The sequence below is a fragment of the Vitis riparia genome, chromosome 13, assembly GCF_004353265.1.
Source record: "Vitis riparia cultivar Riparia Gloire de Montpellier isolate 1030 chromosome 13, EGFV_Vit.rip_1.0, whole genome shotgun sequence".
NCBI classification, from domain to species: Eukaryota; Viridiplantae; Streptophyta; class Magnoliopsida; order Vitales; family Vitaceae; genus Vitis; species Vitis riparia.
In genome coordinates, this window is record NC_048443.1 from 24047527 (window position 1) to 24060740 (window position 13214).

The 13214-nt window shown below is 30.5% G+C and overlaps 2 protein-coding genes across 3 annotated transcripts; one reads left to right on the forward strand and one right to left on the reverse strand.

Annotated features, from left to right (window-relative positions):
* Nucleotides 1-164: 164 nt before the first annotated feature.
* Nucleotides 165-3241, reverse strand: LOC117928658 (elongation factor 1-alpha-like). Of its 2 annotated transcripts, none has more exons than XM_034848613.1 (3): nt 3140-3241; nt 1484-1965; nt 165-1388 (listed from the first exon to the last, which is right to left on the reverse strand). In XM_034848613.1, exons 2-3 carry the CDS (start codon nt 1943-1945, stop codon nt 507-509), a joined length of 1344 nt encoding a protein of 447 aa, XP_034704504.1. In that variant the 5' UTR covers nt 1946-1965; nt 3140-3241; the 3' UTR covers nt 165-506. The 2 variants fall into 2 exon arrangements, with proteins under 2 accessions (XP_034704504.1, XP_034704505.1); XM_034848614.1 differs by having other exon boundaries at nt 3135-3207.
* A 7960-nt stretch (nt 3242-11201) lies between these two features.
* LOC117927727 lies at nt 11202-12527 on the forward strand. The gene has a single exon (XM_034847386.1). It carries the CDS (start codon nt 11344-11346, stop codon nt 12163-12165), a length of 822 nt encoding a protein of 273 aa, XP_034703277.1. The 5' UTR covers nt 11202-11343; the 3' UTR covers nt 12166-12527.
* Nucleotides 12528-13214: the final 687 nt, after the last annotated feature.

Genomic DNA, 13214 nt, shown 5'->3' on the forward strand with positions numbered 1-13214 from the left:
AAATTTTATCAAATTCATCCCCAATTAAATTTCAAACCAATGAAGGGGGTAGATATATTTAGATCAAACCTCACTTCCACGTTGTATTCGTGGGTTGCCAACCAAAACCGCTCCACTTTCAACGTTGCAGAAATATTCAAGATGATGAGCTGATGATCTAAACCTCACATATAACCAAACCAATCACATAATAGGCCAAGGCTATAATTAGTAAGCTCAGAAACAATCCTGAGCGCTTAAAAAGTTATACAAGTATAACAGTTGATCCAACACATTGAAAATGAAAAACACACATGGAAAGCACGCTAGACTCCATAATAGCCCTGCCATCGCCGGTCAAGCACCCAGCTCTGGGAACAGCCACACGATGAAGGTGACCACGTAAACCTATAACCAACAAAAACACCACCTCTGCATCCCATACAAATACATACGAGAAACCAGTCTTTATTATCATTATACTTGTACTCTTCAATTTCAATTGAAGATATGCATAACTGTGCGGTTCACTTCTTCTTGGCAGCAGACTTTGTGACCTTGGCTCCCGAAGGATCCTTCTTTTCCACGTTCTTGATGACTCCAACAGCCACTGTCTGACGCATGTCCCTCACAGCAAAACGCCCTAGAGGGGGATACTCAGAGAAGGTCTCAACCACCATGGGCTTGGTGGGAATCATCTTAACCAAACCTGCATCACCATTCTTCAAGAACTTGGGCTCCTTCTCAAGTTCCTTACCAGACCGTCTGTCAATCTTGGTCATGATCTCAGCAAACTTGACAGCAATATGGGATGTGTGGCAATCCAGAACAGGGGCATAGCCATTGCCAATCTGGCCAGGGTGGTTCATGATAATAACCTGGGATATGAAGTTTGCTGCCTCCTTGGCAGGATCATCCTTGGAGTTTGATGCAACAAAGCCACGCTTGAGATCCTTGACAGCCACATTCTTCACATTGAACCCAACATTGTCACCAGGAAGAGCCTCCACAAGAGACTCATGGTGCATCTCCACTGACTTTACTTCAGTGGTCAGTCCAGTGGGACCAAAAGTCACAACCATACCAGGCTTGAGGATACCAGTCTCAACCCGTCCCACTGGGACAGTGCCAATGCCACCAATCTTGTAGACATCCTGAAGTGGGAGACGGAGGGGCTTGTCTGAGGGTCTCTTTGGCTCTTGAACCATGTCAAGGGCCTCAAGAAGGGTTGGGCCCTTGTACCAGTCAAGGTTGGTTGACCTCTCTATCATGTTGTCTCCTTCAAAACCAGAGATGGGAACAAAAGGAATCTTGTCGGGGTTGTAGCCAACCTTCTTCAAGTAGGAAGAGACTTCCTTAACAATTTCATCATATCTCGCCTTTGAGTACTTAGGGGTTGTAGCATCCATCTGTTAAAAGGACAGCAGTTGAAATACAAATACAATCAAGAGATGGTCTACATAATCATGAAGTACATTACACAAATATGCATTCGCCACATTACCTTGTTGCAGCAGCAGATCATCTGCCTGACACCAAGGGTGAAAGCAAGGAGAGCATGCTCACGAGTCTGCCCATCCTTGGAAATGCCAGCTTCAAAGCCTCCAGTAGTAGAGTCAATGATAAGGACAGCACAGTCAGCTTGGGAGGTTCCAGTAATCATATTCTTGATGAAGTCACGATGTCCGGGAGCATCAATGACTGTGCAGTAGTATTTGGTGGTCTCAAACTTCCACAATGCAATGTCAATAGTGATACCACGCTCCCGCTCAGCCTTGAGCTTGTCAAGCACCCAGGCATACTTAAATGACCGCTTATTCATCTCAGCAGCCTCCTTTTCAAACCGCTCAATGACACGCTTGTCAATTCCTCCAAGCTTGTAGATCAGATGGCCAGTTGTGGTTGACTTGCCAGAATCAACATGGCCAATGACCACAATGTTAATGTGGACCTTCTCCTTACCCATTATGAATTCTTTGCTAGAAACTGTTTAAAAAACAATGCCAAAACACAAAAATGAGAAAACCCTAAATTCTTTAAGCAAAGTTCCCCATCTTTAAGGGAACTAGCACAAAAGAAATAAAGAAAGAAACTTGCAGGACTTCATCTCAACATTTAAAACAAAATCAGTGCTTCAATAGAAGTTCCAAACATGCAACAGTTCTCAAAAATTAAGAATTTAGATCACCGTGTTTCATTCTAATGATAAGATAAAGGAAGAAAAGGAAACAAAAAGAACATCCAAATCAAAATCCTTTAGTCAAACCACAGTCATATGGGAAAAACTAAAACCCATCCCTTAACTGAGCTTAATTTAAATACATATCTTGAACCTGATTAAGATATAGTTTTCCAGAACAAAAATTTGCCTAAGGCAAAAAAAACAACTTATCTTTTATGTAAGGAGCATAACACTACAAACAAAACCAAACCATAGATTAAAAAAAAATAAAAAAATTGTCGATTATTAAAATACAAGGTCAAGCAGAGAATATGTCAGGACTAAAGCCAATGCTTCTGCTTTACAAAAAACAAAAAAAGCATTGTAATGCAACAATTGGAGAAGTCAAAGAAAAAGATGTCAATACAGAGTAATAATACCAACAACCCATAACCAAAAGAAGGAAAAGGGCTGCATTCCTTCATCAACATACTCATATCGAGGCTCAAACATTTTGGAGATTAAAGGAAAGATTAAAAAATCAATAGGACGAATATTAAAGGAATGATTGTACATTTTGGAGATTTCCAATTTCTGTTTAGATTAGAAGAGGCGAAGGAAGCAAAGAAAAGATGTATCGCAATTCTTTTTTTTATTCAGAATTTTTTTTTTTTTTTATAGAAAAAACATGGTTATGAAATAACATATCAGATTAGATCAAATATCTTCGAGAATCCAAAACAAAAACAAAAAACCCCACAAACTGAACTTAAAAAAATTGTAATTTGAGTCCCCAATCCTTGTCTTAAATCATAGAAGATATTAAATCGTCGCTCAACCCCAATCAGACACACAAATAAATAGAAACATATATCAATAACAAAATCACAAGAAAATCAATAGAAAAACAAAAAACAAAGAACGATTCCCAGATCTTAAACAAAAGAATAAAAAAAATCCCTCTAAATCACTGAGACAAGCAAAAGAGAGAGACCTGACCTTGAAAGCAAGAGACTGCGCAGAGAGAACAACGGAGTTGCTAAAACCCTAGTCGCACCTAAGGAAATTCTCTACTGGGAACTTTATATAGAACAGACTCTGCTTTTCCTATTTGACTAAAAACACCCTATTTCATATTTAGAATTACCTCACTGTCCTTCTCCTGCTCATCAACTTCCACTCGCTTAAATGCGAGTTGTCACAGACTCACAATAATACCTGCACTTATTTGATTGATGACTCCCACGCGCTGAGAAGGCGCGTCAGATGTGGGCTTTAGTATGGTTTTTGATGCCGAGGATTGGACGAAATACGCAGAGGATATTGCGGGAACAAAGTGTCTTTTAGTTTTAAAAAGGAAATGCAAATGCAATCCTAGTGCCTGAAACGACGTCGTTTTGGTGGCTGCCTTCAGTGGTACGGTATCTACTTTCTTGTTGGGCACGTTCTGGCCCATATCCACCAGGTGAGTGGTGAGTCTGGTGACGAAAGTTTCAGAATGGGCCCTGGGAATAGGCGTCTGGGCCTCTTTCAAAGCTCGCCCAAAGAGTAAGAAATTTGGGAACAGTCCCAACCCATTTGCCAATGGTGTCTCTTTGGTGGCTAAATGAAAACATTAAAAAAAATAATAATAATTTTCCTATTTTGATTTGGTAAAAAAATTATAAATTCAATTTATATAATATTAATAAAATTTAATTCAAGTGCTATTAAAAATAAAAATAATATTTAATTATAAAAAATTAATAATATAAGGTAAATTTTTATTTTTATATTTGTATAAAAAATTAATTTTTAAAATAAAAAATAACAAACACAATGAAAAAAAATAATTATATAAAGTAAAGAGAGTACGGAAAAATGATAATACAAACTCAAGATTTTTATAGTGGTTGGACATAATGAGACCTACATCCACTCTTTTTAGTTCCAATTGAACTAGGGTTTCACTAATAAGACTATCGATACAAGCCTTTAAGCTTTACACTTGGATTCACAGGCTCTAATGGGCACTTAGGCCATATTTGGTTCTCAAAAAAATTGTTTTTTCATGTTTGGTTTTACTATGAAAAGTGTAAAAGAAAATCAAATATAATTAAAATTTATTTTATATATATATATATATATATAATAATTAAATAAGAGAAAAAAAAAGTTTAAAATAGTATATAAAAATAATTTATTAACTTAAAAAAAAAAATTTCTCTTTCATTTTTCTTTCCTTCTACTATTTTCTTTCTACTTTCATTATCTTTCATTTTCTTTCAAACTTTCCAAGAAACAAACATAGCCTTACACTTTACCTTAAGAAATATTGCAGTGTTGAACTCCCTAAGTGATACCCTACAATTAACAATCCTAAGGCTATGTTTGGTTGATCATATTTTAGGATTTATCCTATTGAAATTTATATCCTTTATATAAAGAGCGCCTTGAACGGTCAAACCCAACCAGTTCCTCCCCCGCCTTAACCAAGGTTGTAAAGTGCATAAAAGACCTCAATTTGAGGTTTGAAACATTTGATAGATATGTTATGACATGATTATGTTTGATTTACAAAATAAATAATAACATTTGATATTTGTTTTAAATAAAAATTATATTGCATCTAGATATTTGATATTTAAAAGATATGAAATTTCTCACATATTTAATATTATTTGAAAATGGTTCTATAATTTACAATTTAGTAAATAATTTTTATTTCCTTGTTAATGGTATTCAAGATTAAAATATTTAAAATTGGAAAAAATGAGTTTTGATTCACTAATATGAAAATATATAAAAAAAGAACTCAAAAATTTTAAATTAATATTATCTTTATCTATTTAAAAATAATTTGAAATACATGCACTTTTTTAATAAGTCATCCAATTATTCCTCAATAGACTCCTCAAAGTAATTTTTATTTATTTATATATTATTATTATTATTATTTAGGATTTTTTTTCCATCCAAAATCAAACACCTCATAGGAAAAATTGAGACTTTTCTTTTTCTCCATAAACAAACATCCCATAGAGGAAGTTTGAAGAGTGGATATTAAAAAATAGTGAAACCTTAATGGATTGTAGATGAGTTTAACTTTTGCTGGGAACAAGGTTTACGGTTTTTTCCACTTGACCTCTTTAGAATTTTTTTCATTAAGGTGACACCTTAACTCATTTCTCCAATGTATTGTTTGTTGATAGAGAGAGGGAAAAAAAAACTACTTTAAAGGGGTGATTGTTTCTAGATGGAAAAAAACTCTAATAATAATAATAATAATAAATATCTAAAAGGAAATGAAATATCTACGTAGAAAAGTCTAGTTGTCATTGATGTTGATGATATAACAAGTCAAAAGGGTATTTTGGGGAATAATTGGATGACTCATTAAAAAGTGTATATATTTCAAATTATTTTTAAATAGATGAAAATAATATTTATTTAAAATTTTGAGGTTTTTTTTCCTATACATTTTCATATTAGTGAACCAAAACCCACTTTGCGCTTTAAAATTTATAAATAAAAATATTATATTGTATTATTAAAAATATAAAAACAACTTATATATATGTTAAATGTTATATTAGATACTAGATTACTATTATTTTATTATATAGTTTATAAATACTTTTTTAGTTTTTATAAAACTATAAATTTAATTTATTTCAATCAAAATTTTATGTTTCATAAATAAAAATATAAAAAATTGAAAATAAAAGTAAATTGGTTAGAATAATAAATTTATGATTCATGGGATATGTAGAACTCGTGTTTCAATTTATGAATATCACATCTTATGTAATGGATATAAAAAGGTAGATTGGATAATATGTCTCATCTATAATACAATTTCATTTCATATTTGATACGATAAATAAAAGGATAACTTATTTTATCTTATTACGGAACAACTATGCCAAATATAGGATATGCTATGTTGTCTCATTTTTAATTTTCTCTGCTATTATATCCCACCAATCAAATATAAATTTTGTGTTTTTAAGTAGATAACAAACACATGACTTCTTTGCTAATGGAAAATTTCTAAATGTTAGCGATGTTTCTTTTGAAACAATTTTTTTATTTTTTTAAATCCTTTTGTAACTCAAAATACATATTTGACATACTTTCGATAGAAAAAAGTTTTTTGAGAATTTGTTTTCTAGATGAGTTATTTTGAGAATAAATATAAGATGTTTTTGGTTGGCTTTTACATAATATTTTGAGATATAATTGAAACTAAAAAAAAAAATACTTTATAAATATTTAGTTGGAATAGTGTGTGGGAGTCAATAGAAAATGGTGAGTCATGATCAGTGACTGAGTCAGCAAATGACTTGAGGAAGGTAAACATGTAACTTTTTATTTGGGGAGGCAAAAATTGACCAAAAAACATTTATAATCTAATAGTAATAAATAAATTTCTCTTTTATCTATTAAAAAAAGTTTAAATCCCCTTAAATATCTACTTTTGTAGGTCTTCTTGTCAAAGTAAGCTACTTCTCTATGTTCCACACCCATGAAAACAAAGACATTTTTAAGGAAAAAAATGCAATCATCTTGGACTAACACATACAAAGTTGTAGTCTCAAACCAAAACTCAAAAACCAAAGACTAGGGAAGATTTAACAAAGACCTTTCATTTTCTAGAACCACTTCCATATTCATCATCACAATCCTACTATTTAGAAATAGAGCCATAACAAAAAATCTTTGATATAATATTTAACTGAATTCTCCAATAAAGAAACAAAATTATTTAATTTTTTTTTTCATTTTTTTCTTATATTAAGGAATATTCTATATATATTGAATCCAAAACCTTTAAATTTAAGTTTTTTAAAAAGTCGATAGTTTAATATGTTATTAAAACCCGATCTAACATGATTAAAGGTCATGGTTTAAGTCATCTATTTTTTTTTTTCACAATTCTTTGATATTTCCTCTAATTATACTCTAATTTACAATTCTACGATATCTCTTCCACGCGGAATTTTTGGTTGATTTTTTGGTTTTGACCTTTCTTTTTTTTTTTTTTTTTTTTAAGCAAGTTTCAAACCACGTGGGTAGAGTGATCATAAATTCATAATAATATTCCACAAAAGGACTGGGGAAGTGTGACCTCTGACCCCACACCCACTTCTAGAAGTAAATTAATCAACATAATTGAGAGCACATTTGGGGATTGGAACCTTGGGAACTTGCGATCCAAGAAATATTTTACAAGTATTAAAAAAAAAAAATGGCTCAACAAAATTCTTACCAATTTTTTATTTTCTTATAGTAATGGTATTTGAATGGGTATTTCCTATTAATTAGGGGGTTAATTGGTGTTGGTATCGGTGAATTGTGTTTGTTTCGTGTTAAAATCTAAGTATTCTATTATATAAATTAACCCATACATGACATAAATAATAATCATATAAAAAATAAAAGCATAAATATTACTTAATTATTAAACAAATAACACGTGATACTTTATATTTAATAATCAAATTGAGTCGGGACTTGTATAAGTAATTGATGTCTCAACTAGACAAGTTTCCAGTTAACCTATTTACATGAAAATAAATTTAAAATGAGACAAATATGAGTTAAATAGTTTAAAATTATAATGGGTCAATCAATACATTTATTAAATGAGTTAATTTAATTTAAATTTGTATTTAAACATGTTAATCCAAAAACCATAGATTTATTGAACAAGTCATGCATGAATATGAATTTGATTCAAATATGATTATATTCTATTCAAACCTATGAAAAATATGTTAGGTTTAAGAAGAATTGTGTCAAATTTTTCCACTTCTACTAACCCAAGTTAATTAATGATACATAAATCATCTTTGGTACGTAGAATCAAAGAATGTGAATGAATATTTTGTTTTTATTTATATTTATATTTTATAAAAATAAAATTGATGATTTAAATTCTTATATTTGGATGTTTTTAGAAATATAAAGTTAGAATGTTTATTTGTTTTTGTTTAATGTTTTTATTTTTTTATTTTATTTTTTTATTTTAAAATAACAACTTTTGAGAGTTTTTTTATTTTTAATTATTAATGCTAAGAAAACTATTTACTCAATAAATAAAAATCAACCATAAAATAATGAAAATAAAATGCTAAAATAATAATTTTAACATTTTCTAGATTGTTCACTACACCTCTCCGCAAATCAATTAAAATCCCATTTATGAATATGATTTTCTTTCTATTAAAATTATTTTTCATTTTATTTCTATTTAAGTTATGATATATGATAAATGAACCAGAAAGGTAGGATTTTCTTTCTATCGGATTTATTTTTTATTTTATTTTTATTTAAATTATCAAAATATGAAAATGAGGAAGAAAAGGAATAAGATCTATTCTGATTTGTCATTCTCAAGTACTAAATATGAAATTAATGTGTTTGGCTTTTTAACGACCATGGGTTTCTAAAAATAAATTAGGTCATCAAAGAAGTGAAGACGGATGGATACTATGCTATCTCATATTCAATTTTTCTTTTAAAAAGCTTTTTTAAAATTATTTAATTTTTATATCAAAGGTTAAAATAAGTAAAATCAATTTAAAGTAGTGTATAAAAATAAGTTATTGAGTTTAAATTTATTTTTTATTTTTTATTTTCTTGTATTATATTTTTCCTCCTTATTTTCTTTCTTTTATATTTTTCTTCAAATTTTTTGAGAATCAAATTGGAAGATGTTTGGTAAAAACTTATTTTTTATTACTTAATGATTTAAAATAATTTTGAGTTAAATTATGTTTTAGTCATAGTTTTATTCAAATTCTATATACAATTTTTTTTAAAATTTCAATTTTGAAACATTTTTATTTTCAAATACAAAATAATCATTAATTAGGAGGTGTTTGACAAAACTTAGTACTTATTACTTAATTATTTAAGTTGACTTTAAGTTAAATTATATTGAAATTGTTAACTTAAAACTTTTTATTTAATTCTTACTTTAAGTATTAAGGTTATTTGATAAAATTAACTTAAAACATATTTTAAAATATCAAATTGACATATTTATCCTCATAAACTATAATTAGGAAAAAAAAGATTAAGTAACAGTAGAGATGTGAAGTAGTAAAAGAGATTGTGAATGCAACTAATGTAAATGAAAATAGAAATGTGAAATGAAGATGCAGATGCAGATTTAAGAATAAATTAATTGTTTTTACCGGATATACTTAATTTATTTAATAACTTAAATTAAGTTATTAAGTAACATATTAAAATTATTTTTGACTTTAAATCATATCATTAAGTTATTTTACCAAATATACTTAATTTATTTAATAACTTAAATTAAGTTATTAAGTCCTGTGTTTTCTCTTATGTCTTTTCGAACAAAAAAAAAAAGAAAGAAAAAAAAAAGGAAAAATGAAAAGGAATGGCTAATTGGCATCCCTTTTCCTTTAATCTTTTTTGGTAATTCAAAAGTCATATTTGAGAAGGGAAGATGAGTAGCTTTTACGGTTTGAAGTCAGGGAGGCGTTTCCCGCACCCTATGGCTGGGAATTCAAGCCCCGGCTCTACGCTTAGTTTACCAAATATAACCCAAGCTTCACGCTCTCCACTTTGAAAATTGACGGTCACAAGACCAGAAAATTTCACCTTGAGTTGCATTGGATTCATCCTATGCCTCTTAGTCAATACTTCAAACCCATGACACTTAACTTTTTTACCAAATCTAAGTCAAATTTTGAATGGAATCATGACTCTCTTTACCTCATCAAAACCAGTTTTCTTCCTCAAATAACCAGTTTTCTTCCTCAAATGACGCGTTTTCCATTACGTGTTTTAAAAGCATGTTTTTTTAAATAATTTTTTTTTAGTTGTTTTTTTAGGGTATTATGAACAATAATTGAAAATATGAAGATTGATTTAAAATTTTTGCATTCTATGCAAATGAGACGTATTTTCGTAAACATCAAATTTTTTTTAAAAAAATGATTTTCATATTTGAGTTTGCTAAACAAAATTTTATTTATAAAATAATTTAGAATTATTTTTAAAAAATATTTTTGAAAATATTCCTAAACATAATGCTATGTACTTTGTGATTACAAAGTTTTTTTTTTTTTGTTTTTTTGTTTATGTCAATCTTTGTTGTTGCTTGGACACATTTATTAGTTTGTGTTTTTACAAACATTTTTTGCTTTGAAGATTATGAAATTTTAAAAAAAAATTGTCAAATCATATTTACTTTTATGCTATAGTGCTCAATCCTAAAATTAATCATATACAAAAAAAAAATGGTTATTTTTATTATTATTGAAAAAATAAAAATTATGAAAATTTTAAGGTGTTGATCTAGTTTTTGAAGTGTTTAATAAAATTTACGTTATTCAATAAATATATAAATAAATGATATTAAAATGTGGGTGAATGAGATCAAGATATAATTATAAATAATAAGATATTCGGGTATAAAATATAAAAATAATAAAACTCGTAAAATGGTAAATTTTCGAATATGTACTCAAAAAGTACAATTATATACTATAAGAGTATCATAAAAATGATTGAAAACAAACACCCACTATTATTAAATCTGACAAATTTAATATTACTATTCATGGCAGTGGTGATGGTTATAATCTTCATGCCCTTAAATTATTGATCATCAAAGAATGGTTGGCCCTGGAAGAGTTTCCAAGGGGACCCCCCTGTTTCTAGAACTGAGACCCACATGAAAATCCTAGTGCGCCTCCTTCACATTTGACCCATTCAGAACAAGCCCACCTTCCCCATTACAAAACTACAAACGTCACCCTTTTTAAAAAAATGAAAAATGATATAAATATTATTTATAATTTCAAACCCATAACAGTTACTGTCTCATGTGAGGAATATTTTGGACCGTTCGCATGAATATTTCCAAAAAAAAAAAAAGTCCTAAAATATATGTCCACCTCAAAAATCCAACTCATCATCCATCTAGAAAACCCATCTGTCTATCATTCTCTGCCTGGCTGCCTCTCTAGAAGATCAAAAGAGGATCTCTACCTTATCTGTTTGGTTCTTTTATTGCCTTTTTTTTTTTTTTTTTTTTTTTTTCTTCCTCTAGAAGCCGTCCCAAGAAATTTTCCTCCCGAGCTTCCCGTATAAATATTCAAGACTTGGTCTCTTCTTCTCAATTTGGAATACACCCAACACCCATTAGAGATTTCCTCCTAGTTTCTTCTGGTTTCACCATGGTTGCTGAGGATCCAATCCAGAAAACTTGGGAAGATGACAGTAGCGATTTGGATGAATCAGTGGAGACACTGTCTTTATGTGATCTTCCTATGTATGGGGATATTGGTGGGGATTGGGATGATAGCTTCAAGGATGATCAGAGTTCATCTTCTGATCAGGAGTTCTTCGAGTTCTTCAGCGAGGATTTCACTGCATCGACCAGCCCGGCGGCCGAGAACATTGTCTTCTGCGGGAAGCTCATTACTTACAAAAAATTACCAGTTTGCGAGGACACCCAGAAGCTTGAAGACAGGACTGAAAAGAAACAGCAACAGCCCAAGGAGGGAGGCCTTCTCCAGAGGGGATTGAAGTCATTCAAGAGAGGGAAAGAATCCCGATCAAAGAGTATGGATGGCAGCCACGGGCAAGGCCTGAAGCTTCAACAAGCCCCGTCTTCCAAGTCCTTGCCAGACGCAGCAGCAGAGAATTATGGGTTGTCGCCAAGAAAGAGCGCGGACAAGTATGATATTACATTCCCCAGAATGCCCATAATGACATACCCACCAAAATCCCAATGGCAGATGTTCTTTGGAATGGTGAGAATCCCCACAGAGATGGAGTTGAGGGACATCAAGAACAGGCAGAGCCGACGGACCCCATCAATGCTGGTCACATCGCCGGAAGAAGGCAAAAAGGGAGGCGGCCATAAGAGGAAAGGAAAGAGCTTATGGGGACTGCTGAAAGCTTTGGGGTGCAGCTCAAGCCATGCCAACACGGTGGCGAAGGCCTCACCGAGTTGCAATATTCCACAGCCAGAAAGCGTGAGATGGGTGGATTAGCTGCCTCATCCCATTCATAGTCCCTGCAATACCTACAGGATTGACCATGAATCGATCCCACTACTCCCCTGGAAATTTAGGGTTCTTTGGTTTGACCATGTTCCATTCAACAGGGAAGATGGTCTGGTGGTGTGGGGGAGATTGTGAAAAATATTTGAAAGAAAATCAAGCAAATATTCTTTGGACTATCATAGATTTTAATAAATATGATATCATATCACAATTTTGGCACTCATCTAGTTTCTGGTATCTTGGATCCCTTTGGATGTTTGAAGGGTTATATTTTTATTTAAAGTTCTTTCATGTTTTCTAAAATGTTGTTAACCTCAAAACCTATTTTAGAAATACCTAATAAGTTTGGACACCCGTCTTATTATTTATTTATTTTTTTTAAATATAAATAATAGTAGTTTTCATATAACTAAGTTGAGCAAAAACAATGTATTACCAAAAAAAATAAAAATAAAAACCATGAACTAAACATCTTACCAAAACAATTTTCAAATTAATATATCTCAGTAACTTCAATATCCATATGGGTTAGGATTTTTGTTTTTTGTTTTAATCATAAAACAATAGTTACAATAGTAACTATTGTTTTGAAATTTTTTTAATCATAACACCGTAGTTGGTGATTGTACCTTTAAATTTAATCCTAAATGACATGAACACTCATGTGGATAAGACTAACTAATTTGGGAATTATTTTGAGAATGAAATTGATACGCAAAACTCTGTTTTAACTCTCCTATTTTTTTATTCTTTTTTTAAAAATAATAGTGAGTCTTTTATAAAATATATATAAACTTATATTATTTATTTAAAAATTACTTTTAAAATTTTTAAATTTTGAGATAATAATGTTTTTTTCAATAACTCAAAATTTTAAATGATTTTAGAAGTCATCACCTTTTTTAAGTAAGTTTTAAAGAAATCTCACATAAATCGGAAGGTTGATCATGTCCATCAACTCTTTTGTGTTCGTCATAGACACTTGAGTGAATACAATATAAAGGTTTTTTTTAATAACAATTGCTTTTAAAAGAGTT

Coding starts and splice junctions, on each gene's coding strand:
- LOC117928658 (XM_034848613.1), bottom strand. CDS start 1,945: ATGGGTAAGGAGAAGGTCCACATTAACATTGTGGTCATTGGCCATGTT. Junction 1,389..1,483: donor TGATCTGCTGCTGCAACAAG/GTAATGTGGCGA, acceptor TCCTTTTAACAG/ATGGATGCTACAACCCCTAA.
- LOC117927727 (XM_034847386.1), top strand. CDS start 11,344: ATGGTTGCTGAGGATCCAATCCAGAAAACTTGGGAAGATGACAGTAGC.